Source organism: Malania oleifera, chromosome 10 (assembly GCF_029873635.1).
Source record: "Malania oleifera isolate guangnan ecotype guangnan chromosome 10, ASM2987363v1, whole genome shotgun sequence".
Classification (NCBI taxonomy): Eukaryota; Viridiplantae; Streptophyta; class Magnoliopsida; order Santalales; family Ximeniaceae; genus Malania; species Malania oleifera.
This window is the reverse complement of record NC_080426.1, coordinates 25,620,780-25,647,251: the sequence shown is the minus strand read 5'-3', so window position 1 is coordinate 25,647,251 and position 26,472 is coordinate 25,620,780. Positions and strand designations below refer to the sequence as shown.

Here is a 26,472-nt window from a genome sequence, read left to right as displayed (position 1 = left end):
CACAGTGTTAACAATAAGTATTTATTTATATTGATATTGATATTGATAAAAAAAATCTTCTATTGAATGAAACTACTGCTCAAAGCCTTATAGTGTTAACAATAAGTATTTGTTTTAATTGATATTGATATTGATAAAAAAATCTTGTATTGAATAAATATTGAAGCAAATTTTTTTTTGTTGCATCAATATATATATATATATATATATATATATACATAAATTTTTGGTACAATTAAGATTGGTGTTTTAAATAAAATTCAAAATTTTAGTTTATAACATGGTTGTTCTAATTTAGAATTAGTTAATACACAAACTAATTGCGCATACAACTTCAATTATTATGACACAAAATAAACTATTAATAAAATAATAATAAATTTATATTTGAGAATGATAGATTATCCACCATCGGCCATGAATTATCCGACTCGAATCTGCCTAATCAGTCACTTAAACGAGCCGAATATGAATTATGATTTTTTTCACCAGATAATCCGTCTAATCCACCACAGATTATTTGATTTGATCCACTTTGCTAGATCTAAGAATGATAGACAGCTAAGGGGCTGTTGCGTATCAGTTTCAAAAAAAAAAAAATTAGAAACAGAATCTAAAAACTACAAACTCGCAATCTGTTTGGGTTAGTATTTATAAAACTAATATAAATTAAAAACTTAACTAAACAAATGCTCTTTTTTATCTTTAAATCAAAATATTATAAAAATATGATTAAAATAATAAAATTACAAATACTACATATTAAAAAAACTACTATAATAAAAATAAAATTTATTATAATTATTTTACTCTAGTTATTATACTTTCAAATTTTACTTTACAATAAAAATTTTATTGGACATAACAATTATTACTATTTTTTTTTAAATCTATAGATCTATTTCTTTTAATTATATTTAGATTTATTTGATCATTTAATTTAATTTTAATTTAAAAGAAAATAAAATGAATAACTTAATTTAATAAAATATGTCTAGATATAAAAAATAGTTTACTGTTTTTCAATAAATAATTAAAAATCGAAAAAAAAAATAGAAAACTAATAATACAAATAAACGTTTCTTTACTGCGAAAAAATACTAATAAAAAATAAAAATAAAAAACAGCAAGGTGTCGGCCCTAAGCAGTCAACTCCACATTTAACACATGGCTGGTCCGCTTGCCTGCTGGTATGAAGGCAGCCCCCTTCGAATATTGCGGGTGACTCCAATAAATTTGATAGGCAACAGCAGCAGCAGCACAGCGTCTTTTTGCCAGTGTCAATTTGATGTCATTTTAAGGAGCAAAAGAGCACGTGAGTCGCGTCCCTCTTTTCCTCATTCTCAAGCAATTGAAACAATGTGAATGCAATTTTGTGTTAAGAGTTCTGGCTCCCCTCTCCCACCTGAAAGCCTAAAGGATGAATAGATTTGATTACTTTAATTTTTAATATATGGTACAATATATTTTGAATCAAGGGTATTTTGAAGTTTTTTACATGAGGATTATATCTTTTTATAGTCAAAAATTGAAATCTTAAGATGGTTTCTTGATTAGATAATTGAATTGAGTGGAAATGATACATGGTAAAGTTATGTAATTACTTTGTTTTTATTTTTAAATTTTGTTATTCATTTTATTTTATCAGCATAATTTTAGAACGTGATTTCATAAAAACATTTGGTCAAGGCACATGGGTTTGCGTCTTGATATGAGCTATGCACCCAAGTATGGGAGTCACTCCGCATAACATTATTCAGCTCACACGCAATCAACGATTGAGATATTTTGTAAATATATCGGCATAACAATATTCATTGTACATAAAGAGTAGAATCAAGTTTTACACTTACTTTCAATGAATTGGGTAGTTCTTGATAGATTAAAAGTCACAGCTCCTAACTATAATTTTTTTTTTTTGAAATATTTAATTATGGAAGGGCATAAAACAGAAGAACTAAAAAGTTATAGGGCATGTGGTGAAACTTGGAAGAAAGATAATATTGTTCTTCATTTACCCCAACAATATATGTTAAAATAACAGAAGTTTTGCACCATAAAGAGGGTTAAAAGTCTAAGAAAAAATGGATTTGTCGTTCTATTTTAAGAAAGAACAGAGAAAGAAGAAGGTTTAGTAGTCATGAGCTTATGCATAAATAACGTGATTTTCCAATCAACATTTGTGTGTGTTTATTCAGGAGATTTTGAAAAATGAGGTAAAAAGTTTTTTCGTAGGAGAAAATGTGAATAAAAATCCCATTGAATTGAATTGGGTCTTGATTTTTTTTTTTTTTCAAAATGAATTTTTTAATAAAGATTTTGAATAAGGGGTTTCCTTTTAAAAAATAATTTAGTTTAAAAATGAGAGAGCTTGATGGATAAATTTTTTGGGTAAACTATCAAAATCCTTATTTGTAATTATTCTATTTTTAGGAAAAATATTTCGTCAACCAAACTAATTTTAAAACAACATCATTTTAATAGCATTGTTAAATCCTACCAACTAATTTAATTGCGTGTTTGCCCTAGCTAGCTGCCTAGTATCATTTCTCAGGCCAAATCAAGCCAATCCTCTGTACGCATGAGAGGCAAATGCATGAAGCCCTTAAAAGCCCAGGGCTGCTCCATCCTCTAGGTCTCTCATATGGTCCAAAAACCGAAACTAGCTCTGGGGCCGAAGCCCAACCCACCCAAATGCCTCACCCAAATAGCTACACTCACTAAAATGCATGTATAAAACCCATAGCCAGCCGGATAACCACATTATAGAAATATGGACAAAAAAAAAAAACTGACTTTCCTTAAAATTCGATTAAAAAATACTCTATTTTTTTTTAAGTTTCAAAAATTTCAAGAAATTGTGCTGAAGTTTACTAAAATATATATATATATATATATTTGTCTTATATTTTGTAAAAAGATAAGTCTTTGGAAAGGAGACTTGTGTCTTTATGATAATTCTTAAGAGAGATAGTGACATTTTTAAAGAAGGTGAATGGAGATTTTAAAAGAATGGAAAATTTTCTATCTTTTTACCAAATCCTAGTAGAGAGGTTAGTAACTTTTGCATGCCCTGGATATTAAGAGTTAATTCTAAGGCTGGGGAGGTGAAGCATATATTCCGTTTGGGCATAGAAGAAGTCATCCCTTTCCGCAGAAATTGGTGTTTGAAATCGCATGTGTGGCATTCACTCCAAGCAAAGAATCATTAAAACATGCAACAAAGCATGGATAGAGTCAAATTAAAACATCACAACTTTAATTCCTCCGTCCCCTTCTCCCTTCAAAACTCACGCATGCAACTGTTAATACTCACTACTATACCCCAAACATCATGAAGACCCACCATGGATGCCTCTCCCCAACCCCACTTCATCCCCCATTATTACTTCTTCCGCCAACAACTCATCTGCCCATCTGCATTTTCCTTCAAGAGCTGCTGCTGCTTCCTTCTCGTCATCCTCCTCTTTGCGCTCACCGTGGTTGGCGCCGCTGCGCTCGCGGTCATATTCATCTTGAAGCCCAGGGAGCCCCTCTTCTCCCTGCAGAAGCTAATGGTGGATTCGTACGAGCTCGAGGCCTACGATTCTGGTTCGACGCTTTATGTTTCGTCTGTTGTTTCTCTGAGCTTGAATGCAGAGAATCCAAACAAGGTTGGGATCAAGTATAGGCCAACGAGGCTGATGATTTTGTACGGAGGGTTTCCTATGGGTGTGATCCGAGTGCCGGGGTTCTACCAGCCTGCTCACAGCGCCAATGTCAGCGTGCAGGCTAGGGTTTTGATGCAGTGCGTGAATGCTAGCCAACTCCTCAGCGGGGTTGATTTGTTGCATGGCCATTCAAGGAGAAGCAATGATCAGATTAGAGTTTTGGGTGATATTACCGTTCATGTTCGAGTATTCCGGATCACCCTCCCAAAGATAAAGGTTTGTATTTCAATCATTTGGCTCATGGGAGATGTGGTAAATCAAGGTTACTTTAGTTTGCAAAATGTTCAAATGTGTAAAATGAAGTAGTAAAAAAATAGAATAAAAATTATAGAGAGATTAATAATTCAAGAAAAAAAAATAATATGGCACGCAAAAGTTGGTGTAATTCCATATATATATACATATATATGATAGGATAAGATTAGTAGTTGGTTTAATTCTATGTAATATGCGTAAGGGATATCTATTTTTTTTTTTTTTTTTTATAACCCAAGGGCTCGAACCACCATCGCGCCACTTTGGACACTATGTTGGGACATCAAATCCGAGGGGGTGTAAGTCGCCCGCCTATTGACACACCTCTGGTAATTCATAGGATAAACTCCCAAGGGAGAATCGAACCCGTAACCTTAAGGTCACCAAAGTCGCACAAGTCGCCCTTACCATTTGAGCCAACCAAATTGGATGTGTAAGGAATATCTATTATATTTTGTGTTATCAATTGGTAAAGATCTTTGCTTTGTTATTCGAAATAACAATACATTTTTTCTCTGAAAACTATCATATCTTTATATTTTGATAATTCTATAATTACAAATAATATTTATTGTCAAGAGTTTTAATGGAATGGTAAAAAATACATTAAGTGGTAGAACCAACTTGTTTATTTGGACTTGATTTCTTGCAAGATCAAGCTTGCGTTTAAATAAACATTTCAGTCATGTGCATAGAATTATTGCAATAGGTGTTTTAAAGATGGGCCATCATCTTATGATTGAATCTCTTCATTATAAAAAAAATTTTAAAAATAAATTTAAGAAAAACATCGATCACTCAAAAATCTCTAATCCCTCATCTTTGTTTTCTTTTGAAATTTCTGTTGACTTTTTTTCCCATATTTCCCCCCTATCTTTGCAGATTGCCTTGGATTGTGACATAAATGTTGACTATAAAGAGTTTAGTTTAATTACGGAAGCTTACGAGAGTATGAAAGTTATTCAAAATCATATGGTATACTAACAAGCTAGTGCTCATTTTTTACTTCGATTTTGCTGTGCACATTTGCTTTGTACTTAAAATTTAAACTTCCCTCCCAAGTTGTACATATACATAACAAAATGACTTTGTCTTTCTTTTGTTTCAGGCTTCTTTTCCTGCCAACTTCCAAACATTTTCTAAAAAGTGCTCGTTTGCTTTGTATATATGAAATTTTATACAAATATACTTGACGGTACATTATTTTTTTTGTGCATGGTTCATCTCTCTCTCTATCTCTCTCTCTCTCTCTCTCTCTCTCTCTCTCTCTCTCTCTCTCTCTCTCTCTCTCTCTCATCTGAATGCCGCTCGATGTCGACATTAACAAAGCACATATACTTTTTTTTTTTTTTTTTCATTTCAATTGAATCTCTTCAATCTATTGTAAACTAGTAGAATGAAAAATGAAGAGAAGGGAGTAAGAATTATATGTAATTTATGAAGGTAGATTTTACTTGAGGAAGAGTTTGTACGAGTTGAAAATTTTAGGGATTATAGATTTCTACTGGTTTGATTTTCCATTGTTGGTTCCCCAATTTTCCTTTCATTATGTCATTGTGTTTTAACAATTGTTGCATCGACTTTTGTGTATTTTACAATATTTCAACATTCTAAGACACCATCATAATGTTAACAAGAATTTATTAAAGAAGAAGATTGAGTTCCATCAGAGGACAAAATTAAGTACCCTATAGTATAATAAAGGCTAGCATTAGCCTTCCCGACATTAAAAAAAAAATCTCGATAGTATCTTAGACACAGGATGTAGGTAAGGCCCATGTTTGATTTCACCATTTGTATATTCGAAACACTTTCAAAATTGATTTTTCAAGAGGCTGACAAATTTTCAAAAAAGTAAATAGTAAAATCAAATGCAAATTGCTTTTAGTTATCTAAAAAAAGAAGTGAATATATTTAACCTTTCTTTTGTCTTGCACATGGAGCATTTCCCAATTCTTTGTCATACTTCTTGGTCTTCATGAAGATCAAGGAGTTTTGTGCAATACGGCTTCTTAGCGAAACCAACCATTAGAGTTCAACCTAGGTAACGTATATCACTCTCCATACTTAAAACACATATGGCCAGGTCAACATCTTGATCTTATATATATATAGACACACACATATACACATGCTTGCGCACACATACAATCATAGACACACACACACACACACACATTGTAACGACCCGAAAAATAATGATATTTAAATATTAAAGAGGGAGGGAAATGGAAATAGAAACGGAAGGAGGCAGCAGGCTTCGTCGACGAGTGCATAAGGGGACCTCGTCGACAAAGCTACGCCTCGTCGACGAGAAGATACCAAGAAGAGTTTTTGGGACAGACTGAAATTCATCGACGAAGGATGAAATTTGTCGACGAAATTATTGAAAGACTCGTCGACAAGGTGACGTGGCTCGTCGACGAATCCCGCAATATAAATAGCCCTAAACTGATTTTAATAGTAGAAATTTGCCGCAGTCTCTCTCTCTCTCTCTACCCCTACGACTCCTCCCTCTTCTCTTTTCGATTTTGGCCTCGTCAGGCGCCGGATCGATGATTTGAGGCTACCACGACGTTCCTGGCGGAGTTCTTTTCAAGTCTACTGGAGCGGATCATAAGTGGAACGAAGTTGGAATTCATCTCAAATCCAGGATTAGATCTTTTATTTGGAATTTGGGTTTCTAGCAGTTGTGAGAAATGTAATAGACGTAGAAATAGTAATGTTTTGTCATGAAATCTATAGTTTTCAGGGTGTTGAGTGGAGAACCTTGTGGGTGTTGGACCCGTTATAGTAGAGGATTTTTAGTAGGAAACAAGTAAGGGAAATATGTTATGTTAGGAGATTTACTTATGTTATCAGAAATTTTATATATGTATGCATGTATACTAGATATTATACAGGACATGAATTTTTAAAGCATGTGTGGCCGGAGTATATGATATTGATGTGGAGTTTTATATAGTTTCTTAGTATTTCAAGTTATACAGATATAGTCAGATAATTGCAGATTTTATACAGACATAATTTGCATACATATACAATTTATTTTAGATGATTATATAAACAACTATATATATATATATATATATATTAGTATATCGATATTTATTCAGAACAATATATACATTGTATATAGAAAGTTATGTTTTCCTAAATGCCATAACACTCAGATTATATAGGAAGAAAGTAGAGACAGATTACACAGTTATAACATTAAGATGCTACAGATATTACAGTATTTATAGTACATCAATATAGTGTTATGGTTATTTTGGAAATATAATGAAAACAATATAAAGAGTAGTATGTATATATATATAGTATCAGATCCCTGTGGAAAAATTACAGACAGATACACTAAAAATATAAAATACAGAACATGGTACCGTTGCTAATACAGATAGAGTGCAACCACATATCTTAGATAGTGTGTGGGTACCGTCCACCATGCTCGGAGAGTATGCAGCTCCCCAGTTCGCTGGGTTGAGGGGGGTCGATTTGAAGAGGTAGCAACCAGTCCCGAGCTTAGGAGTGTATGCAGTTTGGCCGGGTTGGAGTAGTTTAGAGTATAGTGACTTACTTAGAGGGCCGACCAGGTTAAGTCCCGTATACGGGCCGCACAACCCTGTCATAAAAGGTCAAATCATGACATACAGAATCCCAGGGAAAGAACACAGTTACGTATATGTATACAGTTTTACAGCTTTTATTGTATATAGTATGATGTAGCACTATGAATGATAGAAAGTTCAGATGATGCAAATGTTTTAAGATATTATACATGTGTTATATAGAATTGCCAGATTATGCGGTTTTTAAATACTATTATTATAATTTTATGACTCGGTCACAACACGCTAGTAATAGTATATTCCCACTTATTGAGCGTCGACTCACCCCATTACTTTACCATTTTTCAGGTGAGACAGTTAGGCGAGCAGACTAGGCTCGCGGATAGGAAGTTTACTTGATTACCCCAATTATAGGGTGAGTTATGACAGGGTTTCTTATTTTTTGAGGTAGATGATGTTGGAGGGGTTTATTTTGTATGGTTAAGGCTTGTAGATACTGGATTCTGGTATTATCTACTATATATATAAATAATTTTATGATTTCTGTTTCTGCTACTTAGGTATGGATGTAGATATACATATAAAAAAAAATTGTAAGAATTTTAAGGATGTTACACACATGTTTAGTGTAATGACCCAGAAAATACTGATATTTAAATATTAAAGAGAGAGGAAAATGAAAACAAGAACAAAAGGAGGCTGTAGATTTTGTTGACGAAGGCTCCGAGTTCGTCGACGATATCGCATTTTGGAGATAATAATAATAATAATTTCAAGGAATTGCCAGGAAATTTGTCAATGAATACAGAGTTTCATCGACGAGTGCATAAAGAAATTCGTCGATGAATACAAGGTTTTGTCGACGAGAAACTACCGAGCGAAGAATGGGTTGCTTTGAATTTCGTCGACGAATACAAGGTTTTGACGACGAATTTAATGAAGGACTCATCGACGAGGTGACGTATTTCGTCGACGAATCTGGCAGTATAAATAGTGGAAAATGGGGATTTTTATCATTTTCAGCACCCCTCTCTCTCTCTCTCTCTCTCTCTCTCTCTCACACTTCTCTCTTCGTTTTCGGGTCTGTTTCTCGTCAGATCGAAGATCTGAGGCTACCACGACGTTCCTAGAAAAATTCTTTGTAAGTTTGCGGAGTTGATTGTTGGAAAAGTTGGGTTGGACATTGTCCCAATCTCAGGGTAAGACATTTTATTCAGTATTTGCCTTTTCCACAGTTATAAGAAATGTTGTAGGTAAGAGAATACTGATATTTTGTTCTGGAGGATTGTATTTTCAGGATGTTGAATTAGGAACCCTGCGAGTATAGAGCCAGAATTTTAGAGGGGCTTTTCAAGGTTAAGGTAAGGGCAATATGCTATGCTAGGAGTTTTTATAATGCTATCAAAGATTTTATAAACACATATTTATACCAGTTTATTATACAATTTTTATAGAATATGAGTTTAAATGCTTGTGTGGCCTAAGTAGATTTCCATACGATGAAAAACTTATATAGCTTTTATAATATATCAGACTATACTGATTGTATAGATACAGACAATATATACAATTTATGCAGTGTTTCCCAGTACATGGAGTTATGTAGAATATACGGTTATAGATAGATGTTCACAGAGATTATATAGAGAAATCTACATGCATATACAACTTTTATACGAACAGTTTCTTGATACAAATATATACATATACATGCATACAATTTTACTCAGATCAGTATATATATTACAGTTTTATACAGAACAGTACGTACAGTGATATAGGATGCCACGTTTTTCTATTACTATAACATACAGAGTATATAGACAGAGTATACAGATAGATATAAAGAGGTAGCATTAAAATGCTACAGATACAATATACATAGATTACAGTATTTATAGTACATAAAGATAGCGTTATGGTAATTTTGGTAACATGATGAAAACAATAAAAGAGTATATATATATATATGTATATATTTATATAGTATCAGATTCTTGTAGAAAGATTATAGACAGATACAATTACAAAGCACGGTACCGTTGCTATATACAGATAGAGTGCAATCACATATTTCAGATAATGTGTGGGTACCGTCTAACTGTGCCCGGAGTGGATGCAGCTCCCCAGTACGGTAGGTAGAGGGGGCCAGTTAGACGAGGTAGCAGCCAGTCCCTTGCTTAAGAGTGGATGCAATTTGACCGAACTGAGGTAGTGTAGAGTATGATGATTTACTTGGAGGGCCAACCAAGTTAAGTCCCACCTACGGGCCGCACAACCCTGTCATGAGGGGTCAAATAACGTACAGAGTCCCAGGGATAAAGCACAATTATGTATATGTATAAAGTTTTACAGTATATGATAAGTATAGTATGGTATTATCAGTATGAAAAGTAGAAAATACAGACGATACAGTATATTTTAAATTTTGAAAGAAAGATATGCTTTACAAATTATTTATTTCATTACAGTTCAGTTACTATTTAAAAGTACTCTTAACTTTGTTGCCACACACTAGTAATAACATATTTCCACTTACTGAGTATCGACTCACCCCATTACTTTATCATTTTTCAGGTGAGCTAGTTAGGCTAGCAGATCAGGTTCACGGGTAAAGAGAGTGTTGATTACCTGGTTATAAGGTAAGTTTTTGATAGAGTTGTGTATATTTTTGGGTAGATGATACTGCAGGGATTAGTCTTGTATGTCTATGGTGAATATACACTGGATTTTGGTATTGTATAGTATATATATGTGAATGGTTGTATGATTTATGTTTCTGCTGTTTAGGTATGGAGCGAATGACCTTGCAGTTGCTGAGAATTGGGTGCAGGAGGTGGAGAAGATCCTGATAGTATTTCACTACACCGACGAGCAGAAAGTCATGTACGCTACGTATAGACTAGTAGGGGAAGCTGAGAGATGGTGGACGACCACTGGACTATTGGAGGAGCAGAGGACGACTCCAATGCCGATGACTTGGGCCCATTTCAGGGATATATTTTCTGATCGATAATATCCTGCTTCAGTTAGAGAGGCCCGAATTCAGGAGTTCCTGAGCCTGTCCCAGGGGTCGATGACTGTCTAGCAGTACGCAGTGAAGTTTATCGAGCTTTCGCGTTTCTGCCCATATATTGTCCCCGATGAAGTAAAGAATGCCAGAATGTTTGAGAGGAATTTGAGGCGAGATATCTATAGGCAGGTGGCGGTACTGAGGATCCAGGATTTTATAGAGTTGGTTAATAGGGCCATTATAGCAGAGGAAAGTTTACCGAAAGAAATTAAGACACAGAGTCAGAAGAAGAGGACCGCACCCTCGAGCTTTCAGGCGGGTCCTAGCCGAGGTCCTTGGAGGGGAGGAAGATCTAGTAGAGGCCAGAGACAGATAGCAGAGCTGGGTGGATTCCAGGGCAGTCAGCCTCCCACCACCTGTGCCAGATGTGGATGGAGATACCCAAGTGAATGTCATTTAGGGGAGAATGTTTGCTACCGTTACGGGAGACCGGGTCATATGGATCGATCCTGTCAGATGACAAATTTATGTATTGGGTCTTAGGCCATTTCGGGGAGGATGCAGGCGCCCCGCTGAGGTCAGCAGAGAAATACCGCGCCAGCAAGAGTTTACACATAAACACCAGGAGATGTTGAGACGGCAGGAAACGTGGTCACAAGTACCCTTACTTCTTTACCATATATTGTAACACCCCAACCTGGGTATGCCAGGGAGCACTGCATCTCTCCTCCTCCACCTGGATCAGACAACAGGGGGGTAGACCTTATCGAACTAATGACTGGCCTCACAGATCAATATGTGTCCTTTTCAGTGTGTTTTGTACTCACTCACACACTTCCTGAGAAAACTTCCCAGGAGGCCACCCATCCTAATATTACTCCAAAGCAAGCACGCTTAACCATAGAGTTCTTATGAGAAAGCTCCTGAAAAGAAAGGTGCACCTTGTTGATATGAGTAGTAACATCTATTCTTTTTTAAGTTTTTTCATCTATAGGGTATCACATTCTCCCCCACTTATAGAACGCAATGTCCTTATTGCGAACCCACATTTTCAAACCCAGGCGATGTGAATCTCATCACACTTCTGGCTGGGTGTTGTCTCTGATACCATTTGTAACACCCCAACCTAGGTATGCTAGGGAGCACTACATCTCTCCTCCTCCTTCATCCATGGGGTATCACATTTACAATTGTTGTTTTGTTTGATATAGGTGCCAATCATTCCTTTATATTGGCGGGATATGTCAGAATAACTGGGGTAGAGACTCAGCTACTAGATGTGGAACTATCTGTGGGTACGCTGCTGGGATTTGTGGTTAGATGCAAGAGGGTACTTCGAAATTTTCTAGTAGGTATTCAGGAGAGAGTGCTCTTAGCCGATCTTGTGGTCCTAGATATGTAGGGGTTCGATGTGATACTGGGCATGGATTTGTTAGCAAATTATCAAGCAAGTATTGATTGTCATCTGAAGGAAGTAATTTTTAGACCTCCAGGCGAGTCTGAGTTTAGATTTGCGAGTTCACATGTACCTGCCTCACCACAACTAGTGTCGACTATTCAGGTGAGGAGATTGTTACAGGGTGGTTGCCAGGGGTATGTCGCATACATAAAAGAATTTCCAAAAGAAGAACTAAGACAAGCTGACATACCAGTGGTGAGGGAATTCCCAGATGTATTTCCAGAAGAATTGCCTAGTTTGCCACCAGATCATGAGATTGAGTTCACTATAGATTTGTTGCCGGGATCTGCGCCAATATCGAAAGCACCATACCTTATGGCCCCGGTAGAGTTAAAAGAATTGAAAGAACAGTACAGGAATTGCTGGATAAATGTTTTATCAGGTCTAGTGTATCGCCTTGGGGAGCGCCAGTTTTGTTTGTGAAGAAGAAAGATGGAAACATGAGAATATGCATAGATTATAGGGAGATAAATAAATTGACAGTCAAGAATAAATATCCTCTCCCTAGGATCGATGATTTATTTGATCAGCTCCAGGGGACCCAGGTTTACTCTAAGATTGATCTGCGGTCAAGTTATCACCAGGTGAAAGTTAAAGCAAAGGACATTTCGAAGACCACATTTCGTACCAGGTATGGGCATTGCGAGTTTTTAGTGATGCCATTTGGGTTAACTAATGCACCAGCAGTTTTCATGGATTTGATGAATCGGGTGTTCCACTAGTATTTGGACCAGTTTGTGGTTGTATTTATTGATGATATACTGGTCTACTCGAGGAGTTTTGAGGAGCACGAGCATCATTTGACACTGGTGTTGCAAGTATTAAGGGAAAGGAAATTATATGCAAAATTCAAGAAATGTGAGTTTTAGTTAAAGCAGATTACTTTTCTCGGCCATGTGATCTCAGAAGCAAGAGTATCAATTGATCCAAGTAAAATAGAGGCAGTGGTGAATTGGGAGAGGTCGGGAAATGTTCAGGAAGTCAGGAGTTTTCTGGGATTAGCAGGTTGTTACCGATGTTTTGTGGATAGTTTCTCCAGGCTATCAGGTCCATTAACATAACTTATGATAAAAAAATGGACTGATGACTGTGAGTAGAGTTTCCAAGAGTTAAAGCAGCAGTTAGTTTCAGCTCTAGTACTGGCTATTCCTTTAGGGGATGATGGGTTCATAATCTACAGTAATGCCTCTTTGAAGGGTCTCAGATGCGTGTTGATGCAGCATGATAGGGTTATTACATATGTGTTCAGGAAGCTTAAAGAATATGAGAAAAATTATCCTGTCTTTGATTTAGAGCTTGCTGCAGTGGTATATGCTCTCAAGATTTGGAGGCATTATTTATATGGTGGAAAGTACGAGATTTTCACAGATCATAAGAGTTTGAAATATTTCTTTACTCAGAAAGAGTTGAATATGAGACAAAGAAGGTGGCTAGAACTTTTTAAAGATTATGATTGCACGATTAGTTACCACCGAGGAAAAGTGAACTTAGTGGCAGATGCTTTGAACAGGAAATCAGGGGGATTTGTACTAGCAGCCATGGAGATTCAACACTCAATTCTAGTGGATTTGGAGAGGCTCAGTATAGAATTGGTGGAGGCAGTTATTTCCAGTCTAGTGGTTTAGCTTACACTTTACGAGAGGATTAAAGCTGTAGTGACCTGAAGAATAATAACTTTTTAATAATAAGAGGGAGAGAAAATAGATACCGAAATAGAAGGAGACCGTAGACTTCATCAACGAACACGGAGCGTTCGTCGACGACATTGCACTTTGGAGATAATATTAAATAATCAAAATTTCAGAATTTTGCCAGGCTTCGTTGATGAACACAAGGTCTCGTCGACAAAGGTCTTCAGAATTTCTTCGACGAACACAGGGCTTTGTCGACTAATTTTGTGAAGGGCTCATCGACAAAGTGACGTGTCTCCTCGACGAACCTGGTCCTATAAATAGTGGAAACCAGGGTTTTTTTCATTCACTCGCCGCTCTCTCTCTCTCTCTCTCTCTCTCTCTCTCTCTCTCTCTCTCTCCTACGATTCCCTCTCCCTTCTCTCTTCATTTTCGGCCCCACTGATCGCCGGATCGATGATCCGAGGCTACCACGATGCTCCTAGCGGAGTTCTCTACGCATTTACTGGAGCGGATCGTCAGGAAATCGGAGTTAAAAATCATCCCAAATTCAGGGTAAGGCCTTTTAGTCTCCTTTTGGCCTTATGGTAGTCATAGAAAATGATACAGGTAGAAAAATACTAATGTTTAGTTATGAAAAATATTAGTTTCAGGGTGTTTTGTAGGAGGCCCTGTAGGTATCAGGTTAAAGTATAGTAGGGGCTTTTCAGAGATAAGGTAAGGAAAATATGATATGCTAGGATATTTCTAAATATAATACAGTGTATTTATTCACGAAAATTATGTATTTTAGTATGGTGTGGCTTGTGATTATGTAAGTAGTACGGGGATATGTTTTACAAATGCTAGTTTCATGATTTTTATGAATATCAGTACCATGATTTTACGGATTTACGTTCTATGATTATGTGAACTTCAGTACCATGATTTTACAGATTTTAGTATCATGATTATATGAATTCTAGTATTACGAATATGCAACTCCATGTTATGATTATTCAGATTTCAGTACGTTATGTAGCATCATGATTATTTCAGTACTTCAGAATCATGGTAAATCAGTTAGTTATGTATAGAAACATATTATACGATATCAGACCCTATTGGACTTACAGCTCCAGAGTATGGTACCATTGCTACAGATACTATGTTACTATATGAGTGCAACCACCTATTCAGATATACGTGGTACGGTCGACCACCTAGGCCCTTGAAGAGGTTAGGCTCCCCATCCAGATATGGGTTGAGGTGGGCAGGTCGACTGATGGAGTCCAGCCTACGGGCCGCACAACCTCGTCATGAGGGGCATGTCATGACACAAATAGTCACAGGGAATATTTTCAGTTACTATTACTTACGTATTGATTTACAGAAACAGGGATCCTACTATATACACTAGAAGTATTTTGAATTATAACCATAACACTAATATGTTAAGCAATAGGGAAAAGGGGTGGTGTGTTTTATCATTTGTACTGTACTTTGTACCCAGTTATTCATGTTTATATGAAACAGATTTCATGATATGTAGTAGCTCATTTACCACACACTAGTAATAGCATATTATCTCTTACTGAGCGTTGGCTCATCCCAGTGTTGATATATTTTTTAGGTGATCCAGGTAGGCGAGCAGATCAGGCTCACAAATAGAAGGGCTTCAGTAGTGCCCTGACAGAGAGTCAGTATAATTTTTGGGAGCATTTTTGTATTACCTTAGCTAGTTGAGGGCAATTTTCGGGGATACAATTATCTTTGTATATTTTGGAAAACATTTCAGCACTCTGGTATTGGTTCTGGTATTGTATGTAATGGTTTAGGTTTTGTTTATATGATTATGCTTCTCGCTGCTTAGGATAATATTATGGTATCAGAGTATGATAATTATTACTGTGGAAAAAAAATCAGATAATTAGGGAGGTCGTTACAAAAGCAGCTCAGGGTGATGATGCAGCATTGACAGCGGTGATGACTAGAGTACGTGATGGTCAGGGTGAAGAGTTCAGCATATTAGATGATGGAGCTCTGCAATTTCGTACTAGGCTCTGTGTTCCTGTAGATACTGAGATTAGGAAAACTATACTGGAAGAGGCTCACAGATCCCTATACACGGTCCATCCCGGCAGTACTAAAATGTACAGGGACCTGCGAGAGTATTTTTGGTGGAGTGGAATGAAGAGGAAGATAGCCAAATTTATTCAGCAATGTTTGACGTGTCAGTAGGTTAAAGCTAAACACCAAAGACCGGCAAGATAGTTGTAGCCATTGTTCATTCCAGAATGGAAATTGGACCACCAGTACGACAGGGACTGAATGCAATTTGGATGGTTGTAGATCGTCTGACGAAGATCGCCCATTTTATCCCTATTAAAATCAGTTATTCCATGAACAGACTGGCAGAGATATATGTTTAGGAGATAGTTCATGTTCATGGAGTACCAATATCCATAGTCGCGGACCGAGATCTTCGGTTTACTTCACGATTCTGAAAAAGTTTTTAGGAGGCTATAAGTACACAGTTAGCTTTTAGCACTGCTTTTCATCCCCAGACAGATGGTCAGGCTGAGAGAACGATTCATATATTAGAAGATATGCTTCGTGCTTGTGTGCTTGATTTTGGGGGTAATTGGATTCAGTTTATGCCATTAGTTGAGTCCGCTTACAATAATAGCTATCATGCTAGTATCGGCATGGCTCCATACGAGGCATTGTATGGCAGGAGATGTCGTTCTCCTCTTTTCTGGGATGAAGTAGGTGAAAGGCGAGTCTTGGGTCTCGAGATAATACAGCAGGCGTCCGACAAAGTTTGATTAATTAGAGAAAGAATTAATATAGCGCAGAGTCGGTAGAAAAGCTATGCAGACACTCGCCGCCAAGAGTTGGAATTTGATGTGGGAGATCGAGTATTTTTGAAGATAGCTCCTCTGAAAGGAGTTATGAAGTTTGGAAAGAAGGGCAAGTTGAGCGCTAGGTTTATTGGCCATTTTGAGATACTTGAGAAAATAGGGTCAGTTGCCTATAGGCTAGCTTTACCGCCAGCTTTGGCTAGTATTCATGATGTGTTTCATGTTGCTATGTTAAGGAAATATGTCCCAGACCCATCCCACATCCTTAGCTATGCAGCGATAGAGCTTAAGGATTCATTGGCATATGAAGAAGTACCAGTACAAATTTTGGACAGGAAAGTTCAGACTTTACGCACTAAAGAAATACAGTTAGTTAAAGTTTTGTGGAGGAATCATGCTATAGAGGAAGCTTCTTGGGAGCTAGAAGATCAAATTAGATAGAGATACCCGCAGTTGTTCCAAGAGGTATAGAGGTACTCAGGCAAAGTATAATGGTTAGATAGGTCTCTTTTGTAGGTACATGTATTGATTTTAGTTAGTAGATAGTTTTAGTTTTATATGTGTAATTTCCCAGAACGTAAATGTAACCACGGTATTCTTCCGCCACAAGTGAGGGCAGATAATAAAACAAGTAGACCCTTTTTCTTCTACAGAATGATGAAGTGTGTAGATGGGGATACAGCTAGTAAATTTCGAGGATGAAATTTAATAAGGAGGCGAGAATGTAACGACTCGAAAAATACTGATATTTAAATATTAAAAATAGAGGAAAATGGAAACATGAACAGAAGGAGGCAGTAGAAGAGGCAGATTGCACGGTTTGTGGAGCAGTGTCTGACATTTCAGCAAATGAAAGTTGAACATCAGAGGTCGGCAGGGCCGTTGCAGCCTTTGCCTATTTCGATGTAGAAATGGGAGCATATTTCCATGGATTTGGGGACCGAATTGCCACCAGCGCTTCACGGGAATAATGCTATTTGGGTGATCGCGGATCGATTGACGAAATCTGCATATTTTATACCGATGAGAGTTAGCTATCCTTTGAGTAGGCTAACAGAGTTGTATGTGCATGAGGTTGTGAGAATTCACAGAGCAAGGGTGACCATAGTATCAGATTGAGATCTGAGGTTTACTTCTCGATTCTGGATGAGCTTGCAGGAGGCATTGGGGACGAAGCTTACTTTCAGTACAGCGTTCAACCCCCAGACTGATGAACAGTCGGAGAGGACGATTCAGATATTGGAAGATATGTTGAGAGCTTGTGTGTTAGACTTTGGTGGTAGCTGAATATAGTTTATGCCACTTGTGGAGTTCGCTTATAACAACAGCTTCCAATCTAATATCGGGATGGCACCGTTTGAGGCCTTGTATGGTCGGAGGTGTCGATCTCCATTGTGTTGGGATGAGGTTGGTGAACGTCAGGTCGTAGGACCTGAACTTGTGCAGCAGACGTTTGAGACGGTGGGTTTGATCCGGTAGAGGATTAGATCAGCTCAGAGTCGGTAGAAGAGTTATGCAGATATTCGCCGCCGTGAGTTAGAGTTCGAAATGGGAGGTAAGGTATTTCTACGTATTGCTCCGAGGAAAGTGGTGATGAGATTTGGGAGAAAGGGCAAGTTGAGCCTGAGGTATATCAGACCATTCGAGGTACTTGAGCGAGTGGGTCCAGTAGCCTATAGAGTTGCATTACCTCCAGCATTTTCGAGGGTCCACGATGTGTTTCACGTATCCATGTTGAGGAGGTACGTGTTGGATCTTTTACATGTTATTAGTTATGATGAGTTGGAAATTAGGGATACTTTAGTGTGTGAGGAGATACCTGTTCAGGTTCTCGACCGTAAAGTTCAAAAGCTGCGTACCAGAAAGATATCGTTAGTGAAGGTATTGTGGCGAAACCACGAGGTTGAGGACTTTTGTTGGGAACTGGAAACAAAAATACGTTGGAAGTATCCACAGTTGTTTTGAACGCTTGTACGTGATCCTACTGTGGGTTGGGATAGGTGGTTCGTCGTTAGGAGTGTCTGTGTATTGTGAACTCCTAAGACCGTTGTATATGTAACCACGGTATTCCTCCGCCATAAGTGAGGGTATCTATGTATATGTGTATGATGGGACTGTGCTGTAGTGGTCGCCAGTTTTCTCTAGAGTGGTAGATATGTGACAGCTTGGTATCGATTGTATGTATGACTTTATGAATGAGAGATGGCAAATTTCGAGGACAAAATTTTTGTAAGGAGGGGAGATTGTAAGAACCCGAACTGTGATAATTGGATTTAAATATTAAGAGAGGGGCAAAATTGGAATTTACCAGGCTTCGTCGACGAAGCTAGATTTCGTTGACGAAGTGTGTGCTTTTCTCGTCGACGAAATTCAGAGACTCGTCGACGAGCAGAAGCCGACGAGTTTTGGAAAACGGGAATATCAGGATTCGTCGACGAGGCCACTGATTCGTCTATGAATTCAGTGAAAGATTCGTTGACGACGGTACCATTTTGTCGACGAAATTGCTCGGGTCAAGGGGCTATAAAAGGAAATTCTCTTTCTTCTTCATTAAGTTTCTCAAATATCTCTCTCTCTTTCTCTCTCTCTCTCTCTCTCTCTAAACCTCTCCTTACTCTCTTTCTCTCTCTCCCTCTAGATTTCTTCGCCGATCATTGATAGAATGGGAAAACGGAAGCTACCATGAGGATCGTGGAAGGATTCTCTACAACTTCTACAGATTGGAATCTTGTTTCGGAGGTTTTCGGGTTTTGGCAAAAAATTCGAGGTAAGGCTCAGTTTTCATTTCTGATCTGATAGTTTTGTAAAGGATGGTCTTGTGAGTATATTCTGTATTGTGATTTGTAGGTTTTGGAACTCAGTTTGCTGTTTAGGAGCCTTGGAGTTCAAGTTTTGTTATACGGGGTTAAGGTAAGGGGAATTATGTTTATATTGGTTTTTTTCGAAATCAGACTTGGTGGAACTGTGGTCCATGGTCCTGTGTATGTTTTGGCTACACATTTAGGGGGATCTAATAAGGAAAACTATAGGTTTTTCATTATTACAGTTTTGGGGAGAAGGGGGCAACGGGCTGAATCCCGAGTTTTATTGAGAACCGAGTATGTGTATGATTTATACTGTGATATTGGGATAGTCGTGCCTTGACTTTGTTTAAACTGTATTTGTTTGGAAAACCATGATTTAGATTACCAAATGAGTGTGGTTTGTTTGGTTATATGAGCATGCATGTGTGTGTGATATGCGGAATTGCTGATAGGATCACAATTCCAAAATGATTCCAGGGACTGAGAGTGATTGGCTCTATATCCGAAGGTGTGTGTTTATCGCTTGCTACGTAGGCAAGAGTGTCTGGCTCTATATCTGAGGGCATAAGTATATCCTAGCAGATCAGGACGAAGGGTGTTGATCCACTAGTTAGCGCCGGTACGATGCCACGGGAGTCGAGGACTAGCCATGTGCTGGTGGAGCCGTGCTTCGTGGGTTGGCTACAGGCCAACGCGGAAATACCGGACCCGCTTCTGGCCGAAGGGTGTGACGACACCAGGATTGCTGATCATGTGTTGTGTGTGTGTGTATGCACTGTGTAAATTAGTAATGGATTTGCATTTAACTACGTGTATGTTGCATCATGATAACACTCAAATGCCACACACTGATATAACCTATGCTCTTCCTTACTGAGAGGTGTCTCACCACTACTGTACGTACATTTTTACAGGTCCTTCGAGTAACCGGAACTAGCCTCCTAGTGTAAGGAGCGTAGTGGCCGGTATACTGCATTAGCACTTGAGTAAGTGTTAGGACTGTAGTTTTTGTTGGGTTGCCATTTTGAATTGTATTTGGGCACCTAGTTTGTACGTTTTGTTAGAGTCATGTTCTGCTCTTGTATAGATTCTGATATGGTACTGCATACGTTGATATAGAATGACTTTTTTTCGCTACGTATATGATTATGGTTGGATGTGTTTAGGGTGCTTGGGAACCCCATGGGGTCAGACCCTCATCCATTGTACTGTATTTGTGATGATTTGTATGATACAGGGACAGGTTGAGTTACATTTTCACCCCTGGGTCCCATTTCGGGGTTCGGGGCGTGACAGCTTGGTATCAGAGCTAACCAGAGTATAGGATGTGGATATGGGTAAAGTTGGTTGAGGGTTGTTCGTTTGCTAGACCGCGATTTGTAGACGGTATTCTGTGTTTTTCCCGGGATGACAATTCCAGTAAAAGCAAGGCAGATCATTGATGACTTTTGTGTCAGTGTGATAGGACAGACCTAGACCTGGTAGGGAGTAGTTAACACGATTAGTATAGATCATTGTGTTAACTGTATGTGTTGTATGGATACTAATAGATTCCTATTGTGTTGCAGCATGAAGCCTAAGGATAATAACCTAGGAAGTGGCTCCGAGGAGACTGCGAGTGATGAGTCTCCTTTTGTGTCTCGAGGTTTGACAAGGCAGGTATTGCGGGAGTTCGGGCAGAGTGTGGGGAGACACGAGCGCTCTCCTACTGCTGTGGGGTGCACCATTGAGAGGTTCATATGCATGCATCCTCCGACGTTCTCTGGAGGATCTGACCCGACGATGGCAGAGAATTGGGTAGAGAAGACTGAGAGGATTCTGAAAGTCTTACACTACACAGATAGGCACTGAGTCCTCTATGCCACCTTCTAGCTATCGGGGGAGGCGAGTCGATGGTGGACTGTGGTGAGTCTGTTAGAGAAGCAGAGAGCCGGTTCTGAGGAGATGATGTGGGGCCATTTCAAGGAGGTGTTCTTTGACAGATACTTCCTGGCTTCCGTACGTGATGCGAAGGCAGATGAGTTTTCTACGTTGGTTCAGGGGAGTTTAACGGTGCAGGGTTATGCTGCTTGATACATAGAGGTGTCCCAGTTTGCACCATATATGATCTCAAGCAAGTATAAGAAGACTCGGAGGTTCGAGAAGGGTTTGAGGAAGGATATTCGTAGATTGGTGGGTATGCTTCAGATCCACGAGTTCTCGGTATTGGTGGATAAGGCCACGGTGATCGAGACTAGTATTCGAGAGGATGAGGCGGATCAGGAATCGAGGAAAAGGACAGTAACTTCTGGTTCTCAGATAGGATCTTGTCAGGGATCGTAGAAGAAGAGGAGCAAGGGCTTGGGTTATCGCCAGAATACCGAGTGCTAGGATTCTCAGGGGAGCCAAACTGGTGGTCGTTGTATCAGATGTCACATGTGGCACAAGGGTGAGTGCCGATCATTTGGGAGTAGTTGCTACAACTGTGGCCAAACAGGCCACAAGTCTCGTGATTGTCGAGCACCAAGGCGAGACGTGCCTGCAATTAGTGGGGACCAAGGGAGCAATCAGATACCTCGGGGAACCGCTCAGACGAATACAGCTCCGACCAGAGTATACTCTCTTACTCCAGCGGACGCTGAGCATGCACGTAACATGGTGACAGGTACCTTATTATTGCTTTCAAATAAAGCTTCTGTTTTGTTTGATTCGGGTGCAATCCATTCCTTTGTGTCTGTGAATTTTGTGGGTCAATGTGGGGTTGAGACCCGAGATATGAATGAGGTGTTATCTGTTACTACGCCATCTGGGGTGTATCTTTCTGTAGGAGGATATTGGTAGACTGCCAAGTGGAAATTCAGAAGAAGCTGCTACCGGTGAATCTTGTGGTATATGACATGTTATGGTTCGATATCATTCTGGGGATGGATTGGTTGTTCTCCAGTTATGCTGTGATCGACTGTCGTAGGAAGGTGGTAGTTTTCAAATCTCTTGGGGAGTAGGAGTATGAATTCGTGGGATCGTGTGTGCGTTTAGTGCTACAGATTCTGTCAGCACTACAGGCCAGGGGACTACTCTTAGACGGATGTCAGGGGTACCTAACTTGTATAAAGGAGTTTCCGCGGGATGAGTTGAGACTTGAGGACATTTGGGTAGTCAGCGAGTTCCTGGATGTGTTTCCAAATGATTTACCAGCTTTACCTCCGGATCGTGAGGTGGAGTTTGCGATAGAGTTGTTGCCCGGTAAGGCATCGATCTCTAAAGCTCTGTACCGAATGGCTTAAGTAGAACTTCGGGAGTTGAAGTAGCAGTTGCAAGAACTACTGGACAGGGGATTCATTCGACCTAGTGTTTCGCCCTGGGGAGCTCCAGTGTTGTTTGTGAAGAAGAAGGACAGATCGATGCGGATGTGCATTGACTACCGTGAGATTAATAAAGTGACTGTGAAAAATCGCTATCCTTTCCCTCGTATAGATGATCTTTTTGTTCAGTTACAGGAGACGTGGGTCTTTTCGAAGATCGACTTGTGGTTAGGATATCATTAGGTGAGGGCCAAATTGGAGGATGTAGCGAAGACAGCTTTCCGAACCAGATATGGCTACTATGAGTTCTTAGTTATGCTGTTTAGGTTGACGAATGCTCCGACGGTGTTCATAGATCTGATAAACAGGGTTTTCCATGAGTACTTGGATCAGTTTGTGGTGGTGTTCATTGAGGACATTCTGGTATACTCGAGGAGAACGGAAGAGCACGTGGAACATTTGAGGCTAGTGTACAGATTCTATGAGAGAAGAAGCTGTATGCTAAGCTGAAGAAGTGTGAATTCTGGTTGAGTCAGATTGCGTTCTTAGGCCATGTGGTCTCTGGGGATGGTATATCAGTTAATCCTAGCAAGATTGAAGCTATGGTCGACTGGGTAAGGCTGAAGAATGTGAAGGAGGTTCGAAGTTTTCTAGGATTGGCAGGTTACTGTCGTCGGTTTGTAGAGGGTTTATCTAAACTGTCTGGACCTCTGACATGATTGACCAGGAAACGAATGCAGTTTGAATGAAACGAATGCAGTTTGAATGGGCCAGTGATTGCGAGAAGTGCTTTCAGGAGTTGAAGCACTGGTTGGTTACTGCTCCAGTGTTTACTATTCCTTTGAGGGATGGTGGGTTTGTGATTTATAGCGACGCGTCTCTGAAGGGTTTGGGATGTGTGCTTATGCAGCAGGGTAAGGTAGTGGCATATGCTTCTCAGCAATTGAAAGAGTATGAGAAAAATTACCCTATGCATGATTTGGAATTGGCTGCTGTGGTTTATGAACTGAAGATTTGGCGACATTTTCTGTACGAGGTGCAGTGTGAGATCTTCACTGACCATAAGAGCCTTAGGTATTTTTTCACATAGAAGGAGTTCAACATGAGGCAGAGACGGTGGCTAGAGTTGGTTAAGGACTACGATTGCACGATCAGTTATCACCTAGCGAAGGCTAATGTGGTAGCTGATGCATTGAGTCAGAAGTCAGGGCCTACGACTGTATTTGCGGTTGTAACTCGGTGTCATATCAGACGGGATTTGGAGAGCTCAGGTATAGAATTGGTGGTTGGTGATCATCGGGCTTATCTTACTGGTTTGGTGATCCAACCGACCTTATTTGAGCGTATAAAAGCCGCACAGGCTGGTGATGTAAAGTTGGCAGAGGTTGTGGAAAAGGTACAACAGGGACTGGTTATAGAGTTTAACATCTCTGAGGGAGGTGTGTTAAGGTTTGGGTCCAGACTGTGTGTTCTGAACAATGATGAGATCAGAAGGACGATTCTGGAGGAAGCGCATCGTTCTATGTATTCGGTACATCCTAGTAGTACGAAGATGTATCGAGACTTGTGCGAGACCTTCTAGTGGTCCGGTATGAAGAGGCAGATTGCATGGTTCGTGGAGCAGTGTCTGACGTGTCAGCAAATGAAAGCTGAACATCAGAGGCCAGCAGGGCCGTTGTAGCCTTTGCCTATTCCGGTGTGGAAATGGGAGCATATTTCCATGGATTTTGTGACCGGATTGTCGCCAACGCTTCACGGGAAGAATGCTATTTGGGTGATCGTGGATAGATTGACGAAATCTACTCATTTCATACCGATGAGAGTTAGCTATCCTTTGAGTAGGCTAGCAGAGTTTTATGTGCATGAGGTTGTGAGAATGCACGGAGTAAGGGTGTCCATAGTATCGGATCGAGATTCGAGGTTTACTTCTCGATTCTGGATGAGCTTGCAAGAGGCGTTGGGGATGAAGCTTACTTTCAGTACAGCGTTCCACCCCCAGACTGATGGACAGTCGGAGAGGACGATTTAGATATTGGAAGATATGTTGGGAGCTTGTGTGTTAGACTTTGGTGGTAGCTGGATACAGTTTATGCCACTTATGGAGTTCGCTTATAACAACAGCTTCAAGTTTAGTATCGGTATTGCACCGTTCGAGGCCTTGTATGGTCGGAGGTGTCGATCTCATTTGTGTTGGGATGAGGTTGGTGAACATCAGGTGTTATGACCTGAACTTGTGCAGCAGACGTTTGAGACGGTGGGTTTGATTCCGAAGAGGATTAGATCAGCTCATAGTCGGCAAAAGAGTTATGCAGATGTTCGCCGCCGTGAGTTAGAGTTCGAAGTGGGAGGTAAGGTATTTCTACATATTGCTCCGATGAAAGGGGTGATGAGATTTTGGAGAAAGGGCAAGTTGAGCCTGAGGTATATCGGACCATTCGAGGTACTTGAGCGAGTGGGTCCGGTAGCCTATAGAGTTGCATTACCGCCACGATGTGTTTCACATATCCACGTTGAGGAGGTACATGTTGGATCCTTTGCATGTTTTTAGTTATGATGAGTTAGAAATTGGGGATACTTTAGCGTATGAGGAGATACCTGTTCAAGTTCTGGACCATAAAGTTTAGAAGCTTCGTACCAGAGAGATATCGTTAGTGAAGGTATTGTGGCGAAACCACGAGGTTGAGGAAGCTTCTTGGGAACTGGAAACAAAAATACGTTGGAAGTATCCACAGTTGTTTTGAACGCTTGTACGTGATCCTACTGTGGGTTGGGATAGGTGGTTAGTCGTCAGGAGTGTATATGTATTGTGAACTCCTGAGACCGTTGTATGTAACCACGGTATTCCTCCGCCATAAGTGAGGGTATCTATGTATATGTGTATGATGGGACTGTGCTGTAGTGGTCGCCAGTTTTCTCTAGAGTGGTAGATATGTGACAGCTTGGTATCGATTGTATGTATGACTTTATGAATGAGAGATGACAAATTTCGAGGACAAAATTTTTGTAAGGAGGGGAGATTGTAAGAACCCGAACTGTGATAACTGGTTTAAATATTAAGAGAGAGGCAAAATTGGAATTTACCAGGCTTCGTCGACGAAGCCAGAATTCGTTGACAAAGTGTGTGCTTTTCTCGTCGATGAAATTCAGAGACTCGTCGACGAGCAGAAGCCAACGAGTTTTGGAAAACGGGAATATCAGGATTCGTCGATGAGGCCACCGATTCGTCGGCGAATTTAGTGAAAGATTCGTTGATGAAGGTACCATTTCGTCGACGAAATTGGCCGAGTCAAGGGGCTATAAAAGGAAATTCTCATTCTTCTTCATTAAGTTTCTCAAATATCTCTCTCTCTCTCTCTCTCTAAACCTCTCTCTACTCTCTCTCTCTCTCTCTCTCTCTCTCTAAATTTCTTTGCCGATCGTTGATAGAATTAGGAAACGAAAGCTACCACGAGGATCGTGGAAGGATTCTCTACAACTTCTATGGATCAGAATCTCATTTCGAAGGTTTTCGGGTTTTGGTGAAAAATCGAGGTAAGACTCGGTTTTCATTTCTGATCTAGTAGTTTTGTAGAGAATGATCTTGTGAGTATATTCTATACTATGATTTGTAGGTTTTGGAATTCAGTTCGCTGTTTAGGAGCCTTGCAGTTCTGGTTTTGTTATACAGGGTTAAGGTAAGGGGAATTATGTTTATATTGGTTCTTTTCGAAATCGGACTCGGTGGAACTGTGGTCCATGGTCCTATGTGTGTTTTGGCTACTAATTTAGGGGGATCTAACAAGGAAAACTATGGGTTTTTCATTATTGCAGTTTTGGGGAAAAGGAGGCGACGGGCTGAATCCTAGGTTTTGTTGAAAACCAAGTATATGTGTGATTTATACTGTGATATTGGGATAGCCAT

General features: G+C 39.5%; 1 protein-coding gene across 1 annotated transcript; it reads left to right on the top strand.

Moving 5' to 3' along the window:
- The first annotated feature begins 3,347 nt into the window (after positions 1–3,347).
- LOC131166556 (uncharacterized) lies at positions 3,348–5,181 on the top strand. The gene is made up of 3 exons (XM_058125149.1): positions 3,348–3,926; positions 4,848–4,940; positions 5,074–5,181. The coding sequence occupies exons 1-3, from the start codon at positions 3,348–3,350 to the stop codon at positions 5,134–5,136; spliced, it is 735 nt and encodes a 244-aa protein (XP_057981132.1). The 3' UTR covers positions 5,137–5,181.
- Positions 5,182–26,472: the final 21,291 nt, after the last annotated feature.

Coding starts and splice junctions, on each gene's coding strand:
- LOC131166556 (XM_058125149.1), top strand. CDS start 3,348: ATGGATGCCTCTCCCCAACCCCACTTCATCCCCCATTATTACTTCTTC. Junction 3,927..4,847: donor TCACCCTCCCAAAGATAAAG/GTTTGTATTTCA, acceptor CTATCTTTGCAG/ATTGCCTTGGATTGTGACAT. Junction 4,941..5,073: donor AAGTTATTCAAAATCATATG/GTATACTAACAA, acceptor CTTTTGTTTCAG/GCTTCTTTTCCTGCCAACTT.